Genomic DNA, 25,063 nt, shown 5'->3' on the forward strand with positions numbered 1-25,063 from the left:
TGCCCTGAGGTGTAAGTGTTTCCAGGTGGATTTTTCCTTTTAAGACACACATGCAATTGTATAGTAACTATAAATGACACGTTTTTATTAAGAGCCTTTTATTTCAGTTATGAAAGAATATTTTGTGCATAAATGAGCCTAATTTTGGGAGGGATTTTCATCACTTGCTCTGCACAGTTGCTGATATAAATATATACATATTGTAAAATTCAGTGGAACTTTTTCTTATCTTGGAAAATGGTGTATGCCTGTTCCCATGGAATACTGTAATAAAAGTTTGGAAAAACTTTTGTCTTTTGGTCTGGCATGTTATGTTACTGAGATTGGATTTGAGCTTTGCATAAATTTGTTTTTTTTTGCAATACGATATGCTTTTTTTTTTTTTTTTTTATAAAGGTAGAAATATTTCTACTTGTGCTCCAGTCAAAAAAATCTTGTGTATAACTTGATCAAAATAAATAATGATCAAGTGGGTCTAGAATTTTGTGGGTGTGCATCAAAATGTTTTGACTGGAGAATACTTGAATTTGAGTTATGACTGTGCAGGAGATGACATGTATGGAAGTTTTCATTTTTCTGTAGTCTGCTCGTTTAAAAAAAATTATAGACCTTAAATTGTACTTATTACCGATCACAGATTTTATTATATGCAGAATCTTCTGCAGTGATGGTTACTGATGTCAGATAAATGCGTACTCAGGAGCCTCTATGCCATTGTGTACTGTCAGAGCTCCAGGGTTGTCCAGGGCAAAGCAGGGGTGGACATAATTTTGGAAGTGACAGTGGAAGGTGTGGAGGTGTTGTTCTAGGTCCACATTAAAGAAAGACAGAGTCCCCTTCTCGTAGTCCAGCGCCACTCCTAGCCGCACCGGATTCACCGTGATCCTCAGGTCGGGGCTCCAGCCGTCGTGCAGAAACTCATACTTATGCCTGAGCAAAGAAAAAGGCAGTGTCTTGACGCCATACAGCTTTCTTAAGAAGTCACACGTTTTGCTGCTGAGTAGCAAGCTGCAGTCTACTTGGAGTTGTGATCAGATAATTTTGCTGTCACATACTGTATACCTTGACTCTTACTCTATCAGAATGTAAATCTCTTAAAGCCATTAGTTACGTGGCTGCTGAACTGTCAGCCACAACAGGAATTCCTGTGGCTGTGGATTAAGGGAGAGAAGTGTGCATTGTCAAGTCGTGCGTAGGCAGAGCTGCACAGAAGGATGGCATTAAGACACCCTGAATGTAAAGCACATCCATTGCTTGTGTGAAATGCCTTGGTGAATGATCCTCTAAATGTGACAATTCAACTGTCCTGCTGCTTTGTTCCAAGAAGAGTTGCTATAGCAACAGCCATAAAGTTACAGATATTCTACTGTGCTTTTTTTCCCATGCATAAAGTCTACCTCCAATAGGCTTAGTTATGCACTAAGCAGAGGCACAACAATTTTTGCTTAGGAAAGGAAGATTTTTGGTGACTAAAAATACCATCTTGGCCCACTTTCCACAAAGTGCGTGGTAGTCTTTCTCAGAGGATCAGCACATTAATTTCAGGATCAGATAAGCTGAGAAACTTGTATGGTATTTATTTAATCTGTCTAGGCCTGTGAAACAAATAGCCATCTCCTATTTATAGTAACAATACAATAAATGGGAGGGATTGCATGCTTTCTACAAATATAGCAGCAGACCAAAGCTACAGAAAATAGCTACATTTTCCATGCAAATTAGCTGGTACCTGCAGGGAGTGAGGATGTGTCTCATACACCATGATGAGCTGTTTGCCCCCAGGTACGAGTTCCTCTGGGTGTCCTCATATGCAACTCCGATCCTGAACTCTGTCAGATCATCCACCTCTACCTCCCAGTAATGTCTGCCTCGCACTGGAATCAGATCCCCCAGAACAGCTACACACCTACACAGACACACACACAGACACACTAATGTCACATATTTATACTAGGCACATAAAGGGATCTCACAGACAGTAAGAAAATTCCTGTTAGTAGGTGCATGTTTGTTGTACTTCACCTGGCAAAGGTGTTATCATCAAAGGCCATAGCACTTAGTGGCAGCTCCTCATCGCCGTAAAACATTGTGAAGCCGTCTTCAGAGATGGACAGGCACGGATGGGCAGTATCCTCCAGAAGGTGGAAAAATGTGCCTGTATAAACGCACATAAACAAACACATTTATTTATCACATGAATGTGCCACAAGCACTGAACAGTTTATTTGTTTATTAAAGTTTATTTGTCCCCTAAGGACAATCATTTGTGCATCAGTGGCACAGGACAAAGCAACAACACAGTAAAACTGAGTGCGTTTTACAACAAGAGCCATCTGAACACAACTCAGGACAAAACTGCAATGTGATCATTAGCCAGGTGGATCCTGGGGGTGGCAAATGAAGATGTTGGCTCTTACTAAGGGGCAGTGGTGGAAAGAGTACTACAAATTGCTACTCAAGTAGAAGCACTGTTAGTTTGCAGATATTTTGTTTAAGTATAAGTACTGCTGTAAAAATTTACTGAAGTAAAAAGTAGCTCACTTAAAATGTAGTTCCTGAGTTACTTTTCAAAACACTAACTGATAGGTGTGATTTTCCATGCATGTTATAAAATGATGAGAGTACACAGTTCAAACTACATTCTTTTAAAGGTGCATTGCACAAAATTGGAGGCAGCCGATTGGAGTGAGGACCCTGTAGACTCAACTGACAAATGCGGAATAATGATAATGGTAATAATGATGATGATAATAATAATAATAATAATAATAATAATGATAATGTGGGTAACACTTTACAATAAGACTACAACAATTAAAAGTAGTTAATGTTGTAATAAACATTAAGTAACAGTTAACTAACTGTTAACTAATGTGCCTAAGAATCATGTACTAATGCTGTTCATGCTAAGGTATTAATTTATACGTTATTTAAGGGTTATTGTAGATATTATTAACATTAGTAAATGCCATAATAATCATTAACTAACAGTTAATTAACCATTACGGCATTAAGTAACGTTTAAATGATCCTTGCTTCCATCGACCATCTGCAGTTTTTGATTGTGGACCTTTCATAGGACATTTGGAAATAACAAAAAATAGAAGGAGATTGTGCTCCTCATCTTTGTTGACCGCGCTTTTATTGTGAAAGATTCCACAATCTAAAATTGATCATTTGCTTTCTGTAATTGATGTGATTTAAAATGTAACCAAGTACAATATTCAAGCAACAATGTACTTTAGTAGGAGTGAAATTACTGGCTTTAAAAACACTGTAAAAATACAAGTTCACAAAAAGCTACTCAAGAACAGTAACATGAGTAAATATAATAAGTCACTTCCACCTCTGCTTAGGGGGCGTTGAAGAGGGTACCGGAAGACCTTAAACTATACTAGTTTCCCAGGCAAATCAGACACTGCTGGCTTCTTGTAAAGGCTGATTCATGTGGCTCCTCACCTGTTGTAGAGACAGTGAGGGCTTCGCTCCTCTCACTGGGCCCGCCGATGTTGACCGCTCTGACGGAGATGAGGTAGCGCCTTCCTCTCTGCAGCTGGATCAGACACTGACAGGTGGGCACAGCGACAACGGACCTGAGGGATTTACCAGTGGAACCAGAGGCAGATCACAAACTGTTGTAAAATGTATTAGTTGGATAAGGCATGGTAATGTTTGCAGTGACTTTTTTTTTTCCCCTTTTCCTACCTGTACCACAGGAAAGTCTGATAACATTTTCCCTCTACTTTAGGTGCATGTTGCATTCTGTGTGATGAGCTAAAAGCAGTGAATGACGTAAACAAAGAAAGCGGCCATCTGTTTGTACCCATAACACCCGTACGGAAAGTTTTGATTGAGTTTCTGCTTTAATTATGTGGAAATAAATAGACCATTTCAATAAATGGCTTGGCATACTTTCAATTCGCTCTCTGAAGTGACCAGATGAAAAATGAAAATGACCTCACACGCTGGGACAGCATTCTAGCTGAGGCTAACAGTGCTGCAGGAGGCGAGGCTAAGAATAGATTTTTCTAGGACAGGCTATGTCTTGAATCAGCAGCTCTACAACCATGGGACCTCAAAAAAACCCAGGCAAGCACTAACAGAGACTTTGTTTATGGATGTATTGAAGCAAAAGCCTTATTGAAGGGCAGCACAGTGAAGACAAATATCATGGGATTCTGTGCCCGGTATAAAAGGGCTTCTATTAATGCAGTGCCTTTTTAAAAAATGTAGTTTAGTTGTTTGTCAGCAATGAAAACACATGTATCATGCACATGTGAAAAAAAAATTACGGAAAATGAAAATTATTTAAAAACTGATTTTGGGAGCATTCATAATTTAAGTGTGCTGGCTTCATTTCTGTACTTCTAGCACTGTTACAGTGTTTAAAATGTCACAGACAGCACAACTGTTTCCATGCAGAATATATCAAGTTAGTTCTGTGAGCCACGATAAAGAGTGATGATGTGATGTACTGTAGGTGTGTGTGGTGGTGTGTGCTGGGGCAAGACAGTTCTTACTCAGTGATATTGCTCTGGCTGCCATCTGTACCCATCTCACTGAGCTCCACCGTGTAGGAGTCAACAGGGTTGGTGTTTCCTGAATCCCAGCGAATCAAGGCGGCCTCTGGACAGCTGGTGCACTCCCTCTGTTTGATCACCGGCGGCGAAGGCACTGGAAAGAGAGAGGAATCCACAGTTTGGGCCTCATACATGTAACATTGTGAGTCAGACTCTGAAAGACTTCAAAGTCAAGAGTCAAAGCTGCAACTTCACAGGGATCAATTTTTGCTGGACGACCTGGAGTCTCACCAGGATATCAGAACAATTAGTTGGACTGTCAGGGCTTAAGTGCCTCATGCCACGGCAGGACTGGGGCGTTTATTACCTGTCATGTACAGGGCCTTCTCGCCTGCTGGACTGATGCCTGTGGTGTTGGTGGCTGTCACCCACAGCTCATACTGAGCGTTGGGCAGTAGATCTTTCACTGTGCAGTGGGTCTCCTTCACCTTTACCTTGGTTACTGAAAAGGGGAAAGAAACCACAGTTTTAGTATCAGTTCGATATCGCATGGATTAGACTTCAGAGCAACTCAAGGATCCTTCAATCTGACAAACCTAAGTTAGGTTGATAGATATGATTTCAATAGTAAACCGGTCACATTATGATTCAGTTCAGCAAGAAATGTGAATCTGCAATATGTGTCGTGTACCGTCTGGTCCGCAGGTGCTGTCTGCTGGGGTGTCCTCCAGCACAGGTCTGTAGTAAAGTTCGTAGTACTCCACCGTATCGTCTGAGAACAAACTCCAGCACACACGCAGGGATGTCTGTGTGGCAGAATTGGGCATCTGAGGGTTGATGACTGGGGCGGATGGAGCTAGAATCACATTTGGGAAAACATTATAATCCCAGTCCTATTATAATGATCTAACAAGCTGCAGTGCAATAATGGAGCAGTGGCATTTTTTTAAGCAATAAATTATGACAGCTTATTCTAGCAGGCACATTAGTTGAGATTTAAAGCTTAACAGCTTGTTTTCAATCATTTTAGTTGCTTTGCTCAAGGTCAAGATAATCTTTATTTTCCTTGAGGGACAATTGGCATCCCCATAAAGTGTTTTCATAAAAGAATCTACAAATTATATCCTCTTTCCAAATATCAGATGCCTTATTCTTGCTGAGATTTTTGTTTTAATCAGGACAATGCCCTGTGAAACATGCACTTACAACAGGATAGCTGACAAATTTAATTCATATATGAAAGTTAATAATGGTCTTCATCATCACTGTGAGATTTTCTAATCAAACAGATGGGTGGCAACAGTGCTGGATGTATGCTCGCTTATTGACAGCAGCACTCAATTACTGACAAATTGGAGATCACCCTGTAATTAAACACACAAAGAGAGAAAATTGCTAGTTAATTGGTTTCTAGGCAACCATTAAGCCACAGGCCTGTTTACATTGTGATCAGGGACATATAGAGCGTACAGACTCCAACTGCACAATGCCTTCAAGGAAATGACTTATCCATTCTAATAACACTTGAGAGAGAAAGAGCATTTGATTCATTAATTCAAGAGTTAACTTTTCTTGCACAGCTGAAGGGTAAGGACAAGAAATTAGCCTTTATCTATCCATGGACATATAGTAATTACACAGTCTATTGGTTGGCGTGTTGTATGTAATATATGACAAAGTGAAGGAGCGGTTTCGAAATCAGACCTGGGACGATATTGATGGAGTCCATCATGGTTTTGACATCTGAGAGGTCGGCAAGAGGTGTCTTAAACTCAAGAGGCGTAGACAGCGTGAGGTCAACCTCCTCTTTGGCAAACTCCTCGATTCTGGTCATGTATAACAACACATTTTGAATACGACGGTAAGACGGCTTGTGTCATTCCATTCAATGTCCAAACATGGGTGAGACATTTAAACTCAATGCCTTTCAAATATCAAATTTTACAAATCAGCTATTTCTTATTCAAATAAGCAATGCAGGTTAGGTCTAAAGGTTGCAAGAATATATTTAGTCCAGAGGTAAGGTTCAGTTGTAGGTAATTCTCTGAACTTTTATTGTAACAGTTTCCTTTAGGTTAGACAACAAGGTGGTACTGCAATGACTGTAACCTGGACTTTTTTTCTGCAGAATTTGGGACAGATAAGTACAAGGATTTTCTTGGCTTTCCCCACAGGTAAGTATAAAGTGAGCTGGGTTAGTCCAGAACAGGTATTTTCCCAACAGGTTGATATAGTAAGTCAGTGTAAAGGCAGGCAGTGTTAGATTCAGCAGTATGGTTAGAGTTTTATAACAGCAGAAAGACTGATTCTGATGCAGAAGAACTTGACTAACTCGTGAAAAAAATGTATAAATGAAGTCCGATAATAGTTTATGTTGCATCTAGGGCTACAATAGTTTATGTTGCATCTAGGGCTGCATAAAATTGAATTTAGAGCTATTTAATGACTTTTAAGGCCTAATATTAACAAAACGGAAGACAAAAATTAACCACCGCACACTGAACACTGTTCGCTCCTACTACAAAAAAAGTTATTTCAGTGTGCAGTGATTAATTTTTGTCTTCACTGAGATGCTCCTGCAACCGACCAGCCCCTGACTACAAATACTGGCTGTGCATGGGGAGTTCTGTTCACGACCAATAAAAATTAATTTAAGGACCTGCAGAAACCATTCTGTCACATTAGAAGGCTTAGTCAAAGTCGATCCAGTTGCACAAAATTATTCTGAATCTGCATGCAAATATCACTTTGGAACACAGCATTGGACTTGTATATGTCGGTATTACATAACGGGCAATTAGTCTTGACATATCACTACAGTCACCGTCACTACAGTCACCGTCACTACAGCGTCATGCCGTATGCCATGACAGCATCACACACAATTACCTCTTAATGGTGGACATAACTACCTGTCAATAAAATTTAAAACAGATCAATTCAACCACACAGAAAAAAAAAACATATAAATACTATTCGATATGTCCTATACCTAATAAAATCAGCCCTTTAATCTACATTGTTACCATGACAACAAAGCCATCCGCTCTCTGGCTCTTCTACTTTGATTATATGATTACACGGATGGTGCCAGTTGGCATCATAAACCCAACTATATTCTGCACATTCTTCTGAATCGACGTGGGAAAGGGATTTATTACAGAGCAGAAACAAATATGGCACAAGGACAAAAACCAAGACAACCTTCAGGACGAGCCTCTTGTCCTCGCTGCGATAGAGCTCCTGGGCAGCCTCGATGAGCTCCTTGGAGGCGTCCAGTGTCCGACCACAAGCCACCAGCTGGTTGTACAGGGCCTCCAGCTTGCTCTTCTTCTCCTCCTCCAGCCCGGCTGCCCTGTCGTCATAGCGCTGGGACAACGTCTGCAGCACGTCGTTGTAGTGCTGCTCCAGGTGCTGCTCCTGACGGCCAAAATTCTCCTGCACATACATTCATATGATCATAATACCGTTGTCACAGATTTTTGTTTTGCATTAAATGGATTATCCACACACACAGGGGATGAGGAGAGGATGACAAATCGGGGGAGGCAATGCATGAAATTGGGATGTGGTGGCTTTTGAGCTGCAGGCCCACAGTGGGGGAACACACATGGACTTTCCAGCCACCACCAATCCGCCTCCGGTACAACCTGAAAGATCTCCACCGAGGATGACATTTACCTCCACAGTGAGGAAGATTTCCTCAAGATGGCCTGCAAAGTTCTCCATCTCAGCAACTTTCTCCTGCAGCTTACTCCTGGTTTTTGCAATCTCAGTCTGAAAGCAGGTGAAAAGTCACAAATAAAAACAGTGAAGATCTAAGTTCAGTCTGTGTATTCTACTTCAAGTCAAATCATTCATTATGATAGGTGATGATAAATGACGGGTCTGTCTTCCCACCTCAGTTTCGTGCTCCTCAAACACATCATCATGTCCATCATCAGCTCCGGTAGGGGACGGGGCGCCATCCTCACATGGCTCAAAGTGGAGGGACTCATTGGTGTTGATGGAGAACCGCTGGAAGGTGGACACGTCTCTGGTCGCCCTTCCTCCCCTGCCTGCTGCCACCAGGAAGGGCTCCATGGTGGCTGACTCCCTGCCGAGCTCCTGGTACTCCTCTCCGCTCGGGGCTTCCTCTGCAATCACATCCAGCCTGCCTCCTCTGATCTCATACAGATCCATAACAAGAGGAGGGAGGCAGCAGAGGCGTGACTAGGGGAGGATAAAGTCAGGGTTTACTTTCTGTCATGACATTAATGATCAGTGCAGCACTTTCTGTTTTTATCTAGCATTCAAAGAGAGACACATTGCACCACTTGAGAACGATACAAAGTAACCTTAGCAGTAACAGCATGAGATACCAAACACCACTTTGACCATACTCGAGCTGGCAAGTCCCACTCAATAGGCTGCTGTGTAAGCTTGATCTAATTAAACTCCTCATAGTGGCATATTGACATATTGATAGCAAATTTACCTGGATGATGAATCACCTAATCACTGTTTGAAAATAACGGTTTCAGGGCGTCAGTGGTTTCCGACAAGCTAACTCTCCAAGTAGCCTGAAGTCCAGCCAGCACTTGTGACAAAAATAGATGGGATTCACACAGCTCAAATGTCAGAGCAATGAGAAACATAACTTGGGGGCTGGAGGGGGTGGGTATTCATTGAAGAAAAATAAAGAGAGATCATTTTATAACCACCAGATTTTCTTTACATTGCAAAACATTTTGTAAATATTCGCTTGTACTGTGCTCACTGCAATGATGTTGCAAGACTGGAATTCCCCGAACATGTGATTCAAAGGTCAGAGTTGAAGCTGCTGAGAGGGCCTGCTGGTGCCTTCACGTGTTCACCGTAAGATCCTACGTACGAACTTCTAAGTGCTTTTAATATTGTATTAAAACAATATTAGCAATTATTTCTGTAACAAAAGCAGTTTTCGCAGCGGTTGCTTCAAACTTCCAATCAAGAGCTACTTTGTGTTCCAGTGCCACACAAAAGAGGAGAAAATGCGCATCAGACATGTAAAATATGTTTTACATCACATATATATTCAGTTGCCACAACTGATAAAGTGTACGCCGCTTTGCTATCAACTGTTTGCATGGCTCTCGTGCTCTTCTCCATTAAATATCTCATTAATTACTATTACATTCCACCTTTCCTCGTCGCATTGTTCAAGTTTTCATTTGACAAGTTTTCGTGTTCCCGATATTTCTGCGGGCTCTGAAGGCAGCATACGTCACACTAATGGCGGACGGTGTAAACAGAGACGGCGACGTCGCAGAGGCTGAAGTGAAACAGCGTTTCTAACCATGAATAACGTGGAGTGTGAGCGTTTGGACAGCTTGGACGGGTGGGTCGCTGTGAAAAGTAACATATTTGAGGAACATGAAACGTTTAAGCTGGGTTTTATCGTGCAGTGGAATGTCATCGAGTCTAAGTTTGCTGTCACCTGTCACAACCGGACGTTACAGCGGCAGAAACGCAAAGAGCAAGTTGTTGTCGGCGACACTCAGATGAGCTGGGCTGGACTCTTCTCTGTCAGCGACTTAAAACACATCCACCAGCAGCTCACCTGCGTCGCCGACGTATTAGGAACATATCTTCCCGATTTATCAGACTTTGAAGAAGGAAACATATGGGACTTGATATTCCCCAACCGGAGGTCGAGTCCAGACGATGACGAGCGGGATTTTGACACCTCTTGTCGAAAACTGGAGAAATACTTTAGCACGGCCATCGATATATGTGGGCGCAAAATAGTGCTGGATACATTGTTTTCCCAGGATGAGCGGGACGTCGAGGAGTACTTTGAAAACCTCCAGGAGTTCAAACGGAAGGCCATGCAGGATGAGATGTCAAGGGCCAAGGGTCACCTGCGACAGGTGAGACACACAGAGCTGAGAGATGAGAGCTGCTTGCCCCGTCCCGTCCCGTCCACAGGGCTGGTGTGGGTGGAGCAGTCCGGGGTGGACATGTCGTGGTCTGTGACAATGTTTTTGTCTTTACAATGAGAGCAAGGTGTCCAGTGGTGTCCAGACTTCACCTGGTTGACAGGGGCAATGTCATTGTAAGTTAGTCTCTTCAATAACGTTATGTGAAGTGTCTGAGTTTTCCACAGAGGTAGATCCCCCTTCAGGGTGAGGGTTAGTGTTAGGTGCCACAGATGAGCCTATATGAGCATCTTTTGCCACTGATCCAGTCTCACGGCATAATGATAGCAGTAGTAATCACGTGACATGGGGAAATTTTATTTTGGCCATGTCACGTGATCATTTGCTCACTTTCACTTTCAAAATGTGCTGTCCTTCATCACAGATTCAGAAAAACGAAGTACTCTTTCTAAATGTGTGAAGTTGTGCATGGTTGCTAAGATAACTAGCATGGTCCATCTTACCCACATTCTCAGCTTGCTCAGTTCCTCCAAGCATGGGGCTCAGTATTACAGTTTATCATCTTTCAACAGGATAATATTGATGAAAAAGGCCTACTGATGTTAAGTTACTGAGATAATTCTGTTGTCTAAATTGATAAGACACAAGTCCTAACTACAAACAAATTGAAAATGATAGTTTAATTTACCTATCAAATATTGGAATACTTTATCGTGATTATTGTGATATTTTGTCATTATGACTGAGTCATGATGTGGAATAACCATGCAGAGCAAAGAGGAGTTCAAGTGCGCAGGGAATAAACACCAGTGATGTTTGTGTCTCCATTCCCAGCTGCTGCAGAGCCATGGCGATGCTGACAGAATGGTTCTGCTGCTCAGCATCTACCAGGAAGAAGACCAGGCCTACCAGGACCTGGTCACAGTGGCAACCGCCTTCTTCCAGTACCTGCTCCAGCCGTTCAGAGACATGAGAGAGCTGGCCTGCCTCTACAAGATGGAGATTTTGGTAAACACAGCACAGTTACTATACCATGTAACACCAGATGCAGTCAGTAATTCTTTTGATCATCTAAACATGGGATTAACCTGTTGCAATTCAAGGTAGAGGTCTACTTACAGATGCTGCCAATGTAAACACACATTTTACAGTCTCAAGACTCACATAAAATTCATGTTAAGCCACATAGCCTACATCCAGCTCTCGTGTCAAAAACACAGAAAGCTAATCTCAGAGTGGAAAAACTGCCAAGGAATCAGTGAGTAAAATATTTGTTTTTACTGAATAGACAATTTAAATAATTGTTTTGGTTGCTATAGGTCCCCCTGCTGGTCAGGGCTGCTTCATTTGCTACTGCTGACATTCCCAAAACATGATGCCACTGAGGTAGTGATGGGTCTATGTTTCAACTGTCAAATCCAGCCATGGCAGGCCACTCATTCATAGCTAACTGTTTTTTTCCTCCATAATTTGCATATGGTCACTGTGCTGCAGTGTTAGCTGATCCTAGAACTGGCGTGAACCTCAGGGAGTCAGCATCCAGAGCGTCTCTAATGTAATCATGAGCCTGAGTGATTACCAGGTCACTCTGCCTGGAGCACATGGCAGCCCCAGTCAGAGAGGGACGCGGCCAGAGCTCTCCATCATGGCCCAGGCACACATGAACATTCACACACATGATACTGGAATGTTAGTCACAGTTTGTTTTTTCATTGAAGCCAAATGTGTGGGAGAATTAAAAAAAAAAATTCTCACTAAACTGAATTAAGACAAACGCATATTTGGGTTAAGTAATCACTTGAGCTCTGCCACAAATCGCTCAGTGAAAAGGTGCTTACAGTTTTGCTGACTGTGGTCTCTTGCAGAAGTCTTTGGAGGATGAGGACTTTGGTCCTAAGAGAATTGCAGCTCTGGAGAAGGAGGCAGAAGAGTGGAGGAGAAGAGCCGAGGATGCAGTCGCCTCGATTCAGGACATCACTGTCACCTACTTTGTACAGACATCAAAGGCTCTGGCTGGTATAGCATATTGTGTTTGTTTTATTTGTGTGTGTGCGCACCTGTGTCCGTGCTTGTGAACATATGTATGCGTGTGTGCGTCTGTGTGTGTATGTGTGTAAACAGTGAGCAGGTGTTGACATGCCACTCATTTGTATGTTGCTCTGCATGCATGACCTTAAAGGGAAAAATCTCCCCTAAAGCACTTCAGTACTGTACTGGCATCACACTGCAAGCTTCTGGTTTTTCTGTGGATAACTGGCCAGATGTAGATGATCATTTTTCAGCTGTCTAAAATATTAATGTACATGTCAGGTTTTGATGTCTGTCCTTCAGACTCAAAGAGCAAGGGCTTCTTTCCAGAGACTCACCATTTTGATGTTCTACATTCATGCAGGGAAAAATCCAGAGTTCTTAACCAACAGGAGGCTAGCATGCACTGCAGCCACAACACATTTTGCTTTTTGAGTGAGAGTGCGCGGCTGCCATTATACACTTGGCCGATATTCAAAAACTAGTTAGATATTTAGCTATTGTGTTATTGTTATTATTGGTGTTCAGAGATTTTTTGATAGATCTGTTCTTGATTTTTCTAAGTCAAAAGCAAAAATACAATAAATGTAATGATCAACCAAAATTTTACTTCCCCAACCCCTAGCCCCTCCCTTAACCTCAGGACCCAAAACTTACAAAATTTAGCAGACAAACAACATGTGCAGAAGGAGAAAAAAACTGAAGAGCAGTACACAAAGATCAGTGTACATACTATGAAAAAATGAAGAGCGAGAGCTCTTCTTTATATATTCAACAAGCAGAAAATACAGTGAATATGAGATTGAAATAAATAATTTAAAAAAGGAGCATACAAAAGCAAGTAACAAAATGTGCAAGTATAAAACAGGGTTATCTCAAGTCTGACACATTTTTAAGAAACAATATAAACAATATAGTCTGATGTTAGAGAGGAAAACTCACCCTGGAGACCTGTAATTATATTTTTTATAGATGCTCCTGTGATGGAAAGCTCACGCTTGTTCTTAAATTAATCATATCTACCAGTAGGGCTTTTTTTTTTTTTAATCCGTGTATCATTCGTTCTTTCTATTTTCAATTGCCAATCAAAAATTTAAAAAATGAAAAAGTGACTGGTTATTTTGTTATTTGTTTTTTAATCTAGCACCAAAATCCAAAATATGCCTGGTTTTTCATAGTTCAATTTTAGGCTCGGATCAAAAATACAAAATGGAACCATCACCGCCACCATGGATAGTTATTTCGTGTTGTTTCGAGGACCAAAGCGTGTGACTAAAAGAAGAGGACATGACAACTGAAAAAATCAGCTGAGCTTCTTAACAATGATGGGTAGTAGCTCCGGAGACCTTCTTAACCGATCTGGGAAACCCGGCACTTTTCTGTGAAATTGCACAGTGGCGGTTCTGCCTATGTTGCCGCCCTAAGCGAAATCACTGGCTTGCGCCCTTCCATGTTACTACTCCTACTGCGGCGCCAGTCGGCCGCACCGGACAGCATCAGGCGGGCCGGCCGCGGCACCGGACGACATCAGGCGGGCCGGCCGCGGCACCGGACGACATCAGGCGGGCCGGCCGCGGCACCGGACGGTACCGCGCCCACCCGGTCAGGTCTGCCGGATCTGACAGGTGAGCGTCCGGTGCCGCTCAGCTCAGCTGATTTTTTCAGTTGTCATGTCCTCTTCTTTTAGAGTCACACGCTTTGGTCCTCGAAACAACACGAAATAACTATCCATGGTGGCGGTGATCAGGGTGGCGGGACTGAATGCACCTGGCTACTGTGATCTGCTGTGAGCTACCGCTCATTACCAAACTTCTGGGTCACGTAAACCGGACCAATTAAATAATAAAATCAAATTCAGTCCTGATGCCCGTTTTTCCATTTCGTATTTTTGATCCGAGCCTAAAATTGAACTATGAAAAACCAGGCATATTTTGGATTTTGGTGTTAGATTAAAAAACAAATAACAAAATAACCAGTCACTTTTTCATTTTTTAATTTTTGATTGGCAATTGAAAAAAGAAAGAACGAATGATACACGGATTAGCTGAGCAGTAATTCAATATTATCATTTATTGTCTTTGAATAGATTCATATTGTGTCGATATGGTGATTGTGGCACACAATTCTGTTTACTAAACTGATAAATAACAAGCAAATTTCTGTTTAAAACTGTTTATAAAATTAGACTTGAAGCGTTTCAAGGAATATTTGAAAGAGTTTTGTTCCATTAACATTACCATTCAGTTTAGTTGGACGAACAGTAACTTCATTACTCAACATGTTATTTTGCATGCATGTGTCATACCGTGATATATAGATATTTTTAAAAAATCCTTATGAGTACTAAGATATTTATTTTAACTGTATTGCTCAGCCCTGTCTGCCAGTGTCAGAGTGTTTTATCCTTTAACACTTACGTGTGATGCGAACATGCATTATAGATGATTTTCTCCATGTTCAGGTATGGTCAAGCAGATGGAGGAGGATAAATGTCGCTTTGGAGCTGCTGCTTGGGCATCTGCTGCTCCCAGGCTGGAGAAACTACGCTTCCTGTTGGCCAAAGAAACCCTGCAGCACATGAGAGCCACCGAGATGTGCCTCAAACGCAAGAAGGATGGCATCAAAGAGAGGGTGTGTGTGTGTGTGTGTGTGTGTGTGTGTGTGTGTGTCTCACTGTGTTTTTTGACAAGCAAAAACCAAGCAACAACATTTCTTGAGAGTATATCTCGTTTTGCAATTAGTCAGCAGATTCTAAGTTGGCATATTGACTCTGTGGTTGTCATTCAGCGCTTCGTCTCCACTGCCAAGGTCTTAACTATTCTAGTACTGTTTGTGTGTGTGAGAGCAAAGAGACGTGACACACAGCTTACCCGCTCTAGTGTATCTTTCACTTGATATTCCAGTCTGATCTGATTCTCTGGCTGCTGTAGGCCTTTGATCTATTTATAAAGCTCGACTAGAAACATAGAGAATCCCCCAGATACACCCCCAAAACTTGTGTGTGTATATGTGAGTGTGTGTGTGTGTGTGTGTGTGTGTGTGTGTGTGTGTTTACACATGCTAGCTATATGTGTATCTATGTAAATTTCCTCTGATTTTTCGCTAGTGTTTTTTGTATGTCACGATGACAGTATGTGGGGGAACCTGCAACAAGCAGCACGGTGGTTTAGCGTGTCATGCTTTATATTTCAGATTTATGGACGAGAAGGCAATACTTTGTAGCTTCACCTTCATGCAGCTGCATTATTCACCCGATTAAGCTCTTTAAAAATTAGGTTTCAGGATGCTGGGGGTAGCGACCACTGTGAAATCAATATGAGCCTTTTCAGAGACAGCTGTGTGTGAAGGTGTATAATGAGATCAGTGAACTACACCCACGCAATTCTTATGCATAAAGCACTGGAGCCAACATAACTTGGGGGCAGTGTTCAGTGTGCATGTGCGCCTATGCTTGTCACAGCAAGAGCACTTGTATACTTGGAGGACATAAGGCCACTCTAATTTCTCCTTTATCTTGAATCAGTTCTCTGTATTCAGCTCTTTCCTCGTATTTAGTGTGCCTCTTTGTGTTTGGTATAATCTCAGCATTCATGACGTAATCTCATTTTGGGATGCAACAGTTAACAGTTTTACTATAAACAATAACAAACAATTAAGACTGTTGAAGGTTTTGATCATCATAATAACAGTTTCTGATTAGCGTGTATTTAAAAGGTCACAGTTTTTGCCGTACCCTCTGTTCAGCACCAGCCAAAGTAAAAATCAACCAGTCAAGACTCCTTAACATTACCATTGTGTTTCTCCTATATGCTCAGTGGACAGCTGATTTGTTTAAATATAGTTGTGTTCTTGTCAACCTGCACTAAAAAATGTGTTTTGGTCTCAGTTTTCTCTTCTCCTCAAGGTGCATCCCATGGCCAAGGTGCTAGTCATTCATAATGCATTCAATATGTGTGTGTCATGCATTTCTTGTTAAAATATGGCATTGGTCGGGTTATCATTGTTATAAAGACAATATTGCTGATTTTGTAATTATTTGAATTCAGTATTCTTCTTTTGTTGTGGTGCAGATGAGCGGTCTGTCTGGCCAAAGCCCAGGACAGAGACCCATTTCTGGGTCGGCACCCAAGAATGGCCAGCAGCAGGACACGGTGGACCAGCTGGAGCTGCAGTTCTACGAGGCCCAGCTGGAACTCTATGATGTCAAGTTTGAGATCCTGAAGAATGAGGAGCAGCTGCTTGTGGCTCAGATAGACACTGTGCGGAGGCAGATTAAAGGTACACTACACTTAATATTCTAAGTAGTGGAGTGGTGAGAGTAACAGTAGACAGTGTACTTGTGCTTTATGGGGTGAGGGTGAAGAGGAATTTAACATAGTGCCTTTCTGAGCAATATGAATCACTGTGAATCAGGCTTTCATACCGGTGGAACTGTGATACTTGGGTTTTTACAGTCTACTGTAAAAGACTAGCAGCTTTCATTCAAAGGTCTATCAAACACACCACAGATGTGACTCACTGTGTTTTCAGTGCAAAGTGCAAAACAGGTAAGGCTGGTGAAGAGCTCCAGGATTGCTTCATACTGCACTGTACTGCCATCTTTGCCACTCTGCATTTAAAATAATGCAGTAATTTGCTGCAAAGCATATTTACATTGGGGAAGTATTTTGTGCATGTAAATTTCCCCTAATTGCTCCTTCTGGGAAATGGGATGTTTGCTTCCAAATTGTTTACACTCGCATGCGTGTGTGTGTGTGTGTTTCCGTGTCCAAGTCTCTGTTTCTGTGGTTGTCTTGGCTGTTTGTTTGCTTACTTTGGCTGGCTTTAGATTTCTTTGCCAAACCTGAAAAGCAAGATGGGGTCCTCTGCCACTTGTTGCTCAGTCAAAGAAGCAGCAGAAAAGAGAAAGAGATGATGAAAATGGTGTGTGGATGAACGGAGGCTCGTACGAGGCTATGGAAATTGGATGGAAATTAAATATTCATCAGTGAGCAGGGTTTTTTTTTTAAATGCTTGTGAAAATGATTTAATTACTATATTCCAAATGTACAGCTACTGTGGGTTGCAGCTGAAAGCACTCGCACTCCTCTAGTGACCCAGGAAAATATGCAGATGACTTGTCAATGTGAGTAAGTGAAGCCTGCAGAGCAAGCTTTGTTCAGGTCTGGGGAAAACTAACGTCACATTCTGTACAGTGTGAAAGTTTGTGTTGTGGTGCCAGACTTCCTTGGCCCGTGTCTCTGTCAGGAGTGTGTTACAATGTTGTTTACAAGGTTGAGACATTGTTGCGGCGACAACAGAACAATGTGTCAGAACTGCCGTGCCATCTACCATATTGGATACAGCATGTAAACACAGCTGCTTTTGATGTCACATGAAGAGGCGCTGGTTGGAGAAATGCTGTGTATATGTGTGTTGTGCTGGTACTCGACATCCCTGAGCACAAGGCTTACTGGGGATTTCCTCCTACAAGGGATGGAACCAGATCAGCGTACTGTAATATTCCCACACCATGTGTGTATACGTGTGTGTGTGTGTGTGTGTGTGTGTGTGGAATAGGAGTATTGGAGTGATCGAGTTGCCTTTGTGTTGTAGAATTGAAGGAGGAGGTGGTGTATTATGATGTGTGTGAGGATCCCGAGGAGCTGCAGAGCCTCCACACAGGTACTCAGCAGGCAGACCCTCCGACTGTCAATCAGCTGAGACGACGTCTCCAGACCCTGGAGACCAAGAGAGGCAACATCTGTGCCCAGAGAGCTTTTCTCCGCAACAAGAAGGTAGGGCATACACCAGTGACGTAAACAAGAAACTTTAATTTCCAGAAAGCCTTTTTTGTCCACTTTGACCTGATTTTTAGGGGCAGTTTTTGGGGTAATTTTATTGAACTATGAAATTATACATTTTTATAGCATGTTCACATACAAACTCACAATTTGTACCACTAAGGTTTTGTTTATTTTTTGAATCATATCGAACCTCTCACACAATTTTACCACTGATGGAAATAGGCAGCAGGCCTTACAGAAAAGGGTGGTGCTGTTTTCCCCAGCTCTGCCTCCAACCAATTTTCCTCCCCTCAGTTTTCTGGTGATATATATATATATTTTTTTTTTTCTTAACTGTATTGGTTGGTTTATTTTTTACCAGTTGTGCTTTGTATGGGGTTTGCATTTTCTGCAGCTCATTTGTTTTCTGATTTAAAAAAGAAAAAAAAAAAAAAACTCCTGTGCAGAATGCACTGGAAAAAATGCCCCAGCCATCGGCCCCCATGGATCACAAATGGTAACCCAAAGGGAACAATAGTCCCTTTCATATGTGAGCATTTGACAGCTCAGTGAGACAAACATGAACATGGGTCACATGCAGAAAGGTACTCCAAACAATTGAGATGTTTTTTTTGTGTTTTTTTTTTTTTTTTGCCACATATTTAATTTCACCAAGATTTTATGCATTTTCATGTATCTTTTTGCCCAAGCCCTGCATTCCTGACCCTAATGTGTACACAGGGTGCCCACATACTCGTGTACTTGTGTGCTCACAGTAGTGAGCACACACACACACACTAATTTGTGTATGTGTGTGTGTGTGTGTGTGTGTGTGTATGTCTGCAGGATCAGTGCATGGAGGCCCATGAGCAGAAGCAGCGTGCAGCCGAGCACATCTCCATACAGTTCACCCAGCACCACCAAGTCCACCTGGTACGTCTCCATGGCAACGTGTTAGCCCAACCCACAGAGATACCCACCCTGGCAGAGGCCGTAGATGAAATTGAATCCACTTCCCTCTCTGTTTTGTGCCCCTCCCTGTCTCCCTGTCTTGTCTGCAGAAACGAGAAAAGAAGAAAGAGGAGGAGCAGAGGAGGAAGGAGTGGGTGGACCAGGAGAGAGCCAAGACCCTGAGCAGATTACGATCCTTCAGAGAGGTCAGACCCTCTCATTCTCGCCGTTCTGCATCTCTCTGCAGCCTCCCACTTCTCATTATTTAATAAACTACCAGAAGGCCCTGCTCTAAGGAGAGGTTCACTCTAAAATGAAAATTCAGTCATTATCTACGCATCTCCATGTCAGGCAATTTGAGATTCAGGGCTATATTCTATAAGTGCAACTGGAGAATTGTTAGTCAGGAAAATATGAGAGATAGTGACATAAATACTTGCAAATTTGTGAATATTAACCTGAACCCTGGCAAGCCAATAGTGAGTCCACTGCCATCACTGTGAGATATTGTAGCACAGCTACAATGGCTTTTAATTTAAAACAAACAAACAAACAAACAAAAACATTAGCCATCAACCCCTAAAATCAAGGCTTCGTTCTACATTTTCCAATTGTAAGCAATATTATTAAACATTCAAGGAGAAATCCAGCATAGAAGAGAGAGAGCTCACTTCTTTCTCCCCATAAGCTCCACTGCAGGTGCATCTGCTCTATATAGACATTGTGTTAACCAAAAAAATAAAAAAAAAAACTAAATCCAGCCGAAAAACACAATTTAAGTCACCAGTTCCACTTTTTAAATAGTGCTAATATGTTAAAGGGAAACATTTCAGCAAGTTCAGTAATAGTTTTATGTTGGGACTGTCATCGTTTTTCATTTTCTTACATGTCTCCATTGTCTCCTCTGGAATATCCTTATTTTTAAATCAGTTTCTTCTCCTACTTTCTGCTTTCCCAAGAAACGACATGGCCAGTACATCCTGAAGACTCCTCAGTCCAAGATGTTTTCATCAGACTTGCCCAACTCCTCCCAGCCCCTGTCTATCATCAGCCTCGATCCTTCTCTCTCCATCGACCGATCCTCTGCTCATCCCGCGCCCAACGCCAGGAAAACAACCAAGAAACAGCAGTCCCGTCCACCCCAAAACATTCCTGTCCAAATCTACGCCCCACCAACGCCACAGACAGCCAACCCGACTGCAGCCGCACCATCGCCCCCTCCTCCTCCCCCACCGCCACCGCCACCGCCACCACCACCACCACCACCTCTGCCTCCTGCTCTAGCTGCTCCACACGTTGCTGCTCCACCTCCCTCCCAGGACACACCAATGCCCCTCACTGAGAAAGAGGAAGCCTTTTTCCCGGCCAAGAAAACTCTCAAGCAAAACATAGGTGAGATGGAAATACATGACTCTGCCCCTCCTCCCTTATTTTTATTTCTGTAGCAGACAGACATCAAGATGTTTTCCCTCCTTTCCCAAAGCCACCAAGAAGCCCATAAATCATTCATCAGTACGTCTAGTCATCTCTAACCCAGTCAGAGATCCCACACCCGTCATGACTGTGTGAATGGTAGCAAAGTTGTGTCTTCACTTGTTTTTGTTTCTGTCACCCAAGGAGGATAAATACATACACAGATTGTTACTTCAGGATGGATGGAGGAGGAAGTGTGAAAGTGTCATACCGCTGGGATAGTTACGCTTGTTTGCTCCAGAGAAGAGTGCGCCTGTAATGTAATGTAATGTGTGTGTGTGTGTGTGTGTGTGTGTGTGTGTGTGTGTGTGTGTGTGTGTTTGCTTGGCTGCCTGTACTTGGTGTTCTGTCCTAAATCCCCAACTACCCCAAGAGACCAGGGGAGGCATTTACCTCAGTTGTGGTTCTGTTGATGCACACTCTCAGCTGCAGGGAGACAGCACAGTCCAGTACAGCTTCATTTTTCTGAACCTTTTGAAAAATGAAGGCCATTCAAAAGGATGGTATTTTTGAAATGTTCTGAAATTCTGTGCCAATGCTGGTTGGAAATATTCACGGAGAATGTGAACATAGGAATGCGCTGTGCAGTCTGCTCTTTATTAAAGCGTCAAGATGAACACAGTTATGCAGGAATGGTTGAGCATATTATTTGGTTAGTATTTATGTTCCAAGGGAAGTCTGTGGTGTACAATGTTCAGCTCTACATAATGACTGACAGCTCTTTTTGCCTAATTCCCCTTGTTTACACTCCAGGCTTTCCATTGTTCCAAAATTTTCAATCTAATTTCCCTCACTCTTGTGCTAGGAACAATGGACGAAGTCTTGGCCTCCTTGCAGCGCGGTCAGATCCAGCTCCGAAAGGTGCCTGCCCCGGGGACAGCGCCCTCTGCAGGGGACCTGAGGAGCAACCTGATGACTGCCATTCGACAGGGAGTTACCCTAAAGAAGGTGAGGGCTTCTAGAAGCACGAGGGAACTGTTTCCGCGTGTTTCCTGTGGACAGAGTTTGGTTTTACAGTCATCCCCTTTAAATCACTTTGGTGGTTGTATCAATAATTGAGGGGCAAGCCCTTTGCTGTGAGCAGTGTGACCTCAGAGTAGTCGTATGTGGTACACACACACACACACACATATATGGTGATTTGATTTTATTATAGGTGTTTGTATTGTGGTTTTATTGCTTTTGTCATTGTGTTTTTATTGTCCATTCTTAGCTGAGACGCTGTCTGCAAATTTTAAGGCACAATAAAGTGTCTGAAATGATTTTATCTTGCCTGGCAACAGCTGGTAAACTAGTAAAATCACCTGCCAAGAGTTTTTTTTTTTTTTTTTTTGGTCAGCTAAGATAATTAAGATACATTTTTCAAAGTATGTCGCGCTGATTGTGTATACAATCAGGTACTTGTGCTAATTTAAAACAGGCTCACTAAAGTACACGCACCAACACACACTGCCAAACTTGTAATCTCTCAGATTTTGATATTAATCCTCATATTAGGCTAGTTAACCAGGCAGATGCAAAACAGGAGTGCAAACATTTTCAAATAATCAAATAAAGCAGCAATTTTGGTTTTATGTGATTCGCTCACTGTCAGAGAGTGGAAGGTGATCAGCAGAGAATAAGTTTGACAACCAGCCAAGACGATCATAACTGAGGTGTTCAAATTTTATCATCCTCAAACATTTACAGGCCCATATAGGTGACTCTTATTGATTTCACCTAAGACCTTTTTAAAAGCAGGTGGACTTTGGTGAGTGTTAATTTCAGAGCATGAAGGAAAGTGAATTGGATCTTGTGACGGTGCAGGTTCCTGAGCGAGCAGAAGTCCAGAACAGCAGAGACAACGAGCTGGAGCGCAGCATCAAGGCTGCGATGCAGAGGATGAAGAAGGTCTCCGCCGACTCTGACGACGAGGCAACAGGAGAAGACGAGACACAGTCGACAGATTGGGACAGCTGAGAATACTCACACCAACGCACTCACACACACACACTAATGAAGATGCTCTCTTTAATCACCCCTGCTCCAATTTTGTTTTCTCCACGATACTAAGCTACAGCATATGTTGCTGCCACATTTCCACCAAAACAGGCTCTTCCTTTGACAAGGCTGGGATTATGTCTCCTTTAAATGCGACCCCGCTGGTTGCCGAGCATGTCACCCACTTATCTCATCATTTTCAAAATAATCCCAAGGTGACAGTAACGCCACCAAAAACTGCTTGAATCAAAATAATCAGCAAATGGTAAAGTCAGTTTGGTCTCCTCCGTGGAGCTGCTTTGCTGAAATCCCGAGCTGAGTGAGCGAATGAGGTGCTGAAATTTAACCCTAATCTAGAACAAGAGTGAAACATTAATATAATTGAATGATTGAATTGCTCAAATCTCTGTTGGTATTATCAAGGCTTTTGGTGAGCCAGACATTCACACAGCAAGGGAAGCAGAGAAAACCCTGTGCCTGAAGCTGAGACAACACCCAGCAGACATAATGCACATCAGCTTGGACACTGCAGTAGACTTTAACTTGATTGTACCGTTATAAGGGCTCCTACAAATCATGAGCGTGGCTTTTGTATTTTTTTCCACTAACCCAAGAAAGTTAATAATCATGTATCAAAGGTAGCATTCATTACAATCTACATTTGTCATTGAATTATCGACTTTCTTATGTCCTGTCCCTGTTCATTTTGAAATTGGTGAATGTCTTTCTTCATGAATAACATGGACATGGGTTCTTTTAAGGTGCAATTATTACATGATCGTATGTTTTTTTGTTCTATGATGCCATAACAAGCAAGGCTTGAATGTTGGATTAATTTGCCTTTTGTTTTTAGCACTGTCCATGTGAATGCATAAAAATTCACACCAGTTGGCTCACCGTTTCCTGTTCAGATCCCCAGAAAAGCTTTAGATGGGCAGGTTGACCGGTCACGTACAAAGTTAAGGACAAATTGTGTACTTATGACCTTTGAACTTGTGACTCAGAGCACTTGATGTACTCAGACCTGCTAAGGATATGAAGTACAATGAAGCACTGGTCTTTATTCTGTATCGGTTTCATTATTTTGCTTAAGTGTCTAGAGGATTATTTTGAATGGCAAACAACATTAAAGTGTTTGTAGATCAAGATTGCGAGTTCTACAGTCTCCTTTCATTTTTGATCTTTTGAATGTGTGTTTTTTCTTGATCTCTTCAAGTTATAGCTGTGCCTAGGTCATGATGAAATCCAGTTATCCAAATGAGTCATCTAAAGAGATGTCATATCAGACTGTGCAGGTGAACCCCAGTGAGTGTGCTTTGGTGGATCCGTAGCCCACATGATGATGAGTCATATGGCAATATCCAATCTAGCAGTCCTCGCTCTGAAATCTCTTTCCTGCAGCGAGGGCTCAGACATCCCCAGCCAGTCGTGATTGGATTTATTTAGCTTTATGTACTTAGGGGAGCTGACACTACCAAGGTAACAATGACTGCTCTTACAACGGCATCTCGTTTCCCGGGTTCCATTCCTGATGCAGGCACCACCTCTGTGTGTGTTTGTGTGTGCGTGTGTGTGTGTGTGTGTATTTATTGGTAATATCCAGGCGATGTCTGGTGAAACAAGGGTCATGCACCTAGGGGAGACACACATGGCAGATACAGGGCAAACCAACTGATTCAGCGTCACTGTGAAATTCCGGCAGCCTCTGTTACCATGGCAACAGGAAGTCTCAGTCGTGGGGGCCCACAGTGTTTTCTCTTTCTCTCTCAACTCGCCCACTCATCAGTCACACAGTGAGCCTTGCCCAGAGTTAAAGAGAGGGGGATGTCCAGAGAAAACGATTTAGAAAAGAAATGCGTCTTTGTGCACGCATCAATTATCAATCATACTCCAATCAATGCAGTGGCAATATCACAATGATACAATAATTTCCCACTGACTCAGAAGTCATTTACATTTCTATATGAAACCCAAGCGACTGAGGGTGAGCGAGGAAATGACAAAAGGTTTATCAGGGAGACGTGTCCGAGAATCTCGGCTGGGAAATTTTGATGGACTTTCTAGCAGTTTTAAAATTTTGTGCTTAGGAGCAGCACTGGACATGCACTTTTTGTAGTCAAACAATCATTCACATGGCTATTCACAACAAAAGGAGTGAGTGGGATTAAGTCGCCAAGGCAACATGTCCTCTGATCCACTACTGCAGCTACTTCCACAGTATGATTAGGACATTTGGAGTTTGGGGTTTTTCACTCCTCAAACATGATTTTCCCGTTATTTGTCTGGATCTTAGAGAAACGGATACATGCCACTGTAAATAAATCTTACCCCATTCATTTTGGCTATGTGTCTTTCTGTTAGGATTAGAGCTATATTTAGGGCTATGTAAATCATCATCAGGGGAAGATGCAAGGTGGCGGTGCCTCTGTATCACAGCAACTCTGAT

At 42.3% G+C, this 25,063-nt stretch overlaps 2 protein-coding genes across 2 annotated transcripts; one reads left to right on the top strand and one right to left on the bottom strand.

Moving 5' to 3' along the window:
• Window positions 1-12: 12 nt before the first annotated feature.
• On the bottom strand, window positions 13-9,505 carry fsd2 (fibronectin type III and SPRY domain containing 2). Its single transcript, XM_030078173.1, has 13 exons — window positions 8,998-9,505; window positions 8,421-8,732; window positions 8,202-8,297; window positions 7,725-7,958; window positions 7,410-7,432; window positions 6,225-6,346; window positions 5,212-5,376; window positions 4,888-5,022; window positions 4,521-4,674; window positions 3,460-3,593; window positions 2,023-2,155; window positions 1,730-1,906; window positions 13-930 (listed from the first exon to the last, which is right to left on the bottom strand). The coding sequence occupies exons 2-13, from the start codon at window positions 8,700-8,702 to the stop codon at window positions 681-683; spliced, it is 1,905 nt and encodes a 634-aa protein (XP_029934033.1). The 5' UTR covers window positions 8,703-8,732; window positions 8,998-9,505; the 3' UTR covers window positions 13-680.
• A 255-nt stretch (window positions 9,506-9,760) lies between these two features.
• On the top strand, window positions 9,761-23,765 carry whamm (WASP homolog associated with actin, golgi membranes and microtubules). The gene is made up of 11 exons (XM_030078152.1): window positions 9,761-10,411; window positions 11,255-11,428; window positions 12,286-12,436; window positions 14,910-15,079; window positions 16,519-16,726; window positions 18,044-18,225; window positions 19,060-19,146; window positions 19,275-19,370; window positions 20,124-20,556; window positions 21,443-21,585; window positions 22,444-23,765. Exons 1-11 carry the CDS (start codon window positions 9,839-9,841, stop codon window positions 22,594-22,596), a joined length of 2,370 nt encoding a protein of 789 aa, XP_029934012.1. The 5' UTR covers window positions 9,761-9,838; the 3' UTR covers window positions 22,597-23,765.
• The last annotated feature ends 1,298 nt before the right edge of the window (window positions 23,766-25,063 follow it).

Source organism: Myripristis murdjan, chromosome 3 (assembly GCF_902150065.1).
Source record: "Myripristis murdjan chromosome 3, fMyrMur1.1, whole genome shotgun sequence".
NCBI classification, from domain to species: domain Eukaryota; kingdom Metazoa; phylum Chordata; class Actinopteri; order Holocentriformes; family Holocentridae; genus Myripristis; species Myripristis murdjan.

Coding starts and splice junctions, on each gene's coding strand:
- fsd2 (XM_030078173.1), bottom strand. CDS start 8,702: ATGGATCTGTATGAGATCAGAGGAGGCAGGCTGGATGTGATTGCAGAG. Junction 1,907..2,022: donor GATGATAACACCTTTGCCAG/GTGAAGTACAAC, acceptor GTGTCTGTGTAG/GTGTGTAGCTGTTCTGGGGG. Junction 931..1,729: donor CACATCCTCACTCCCTGCAG/GTACCAGCTAAT, acceptor TTCTTTGCTCAG/GCATAAGTATGAGTTTCTGC.
- whamm (XM_030078152.1), top strand. CDS start 9,839: ATGAATAACGTGGAGTGTGAGCGTTTGGACAGCTTGGACGGGTGGGTC. Junction 11,429..12,285: donor TCTACAAGATGGAGATTTTG/GTAAACACAGCA, acceptor GGTCTCTTGCAG/AAGTCTTTGGAGGATGAGGA. Junction 18,226..19,059: donor CTTTTCTCCGCAACAAGAAG/GTAGGGCATACA, acceptor GTATGTCTGCAG/GATCAGTGCATGGAGGCCCA.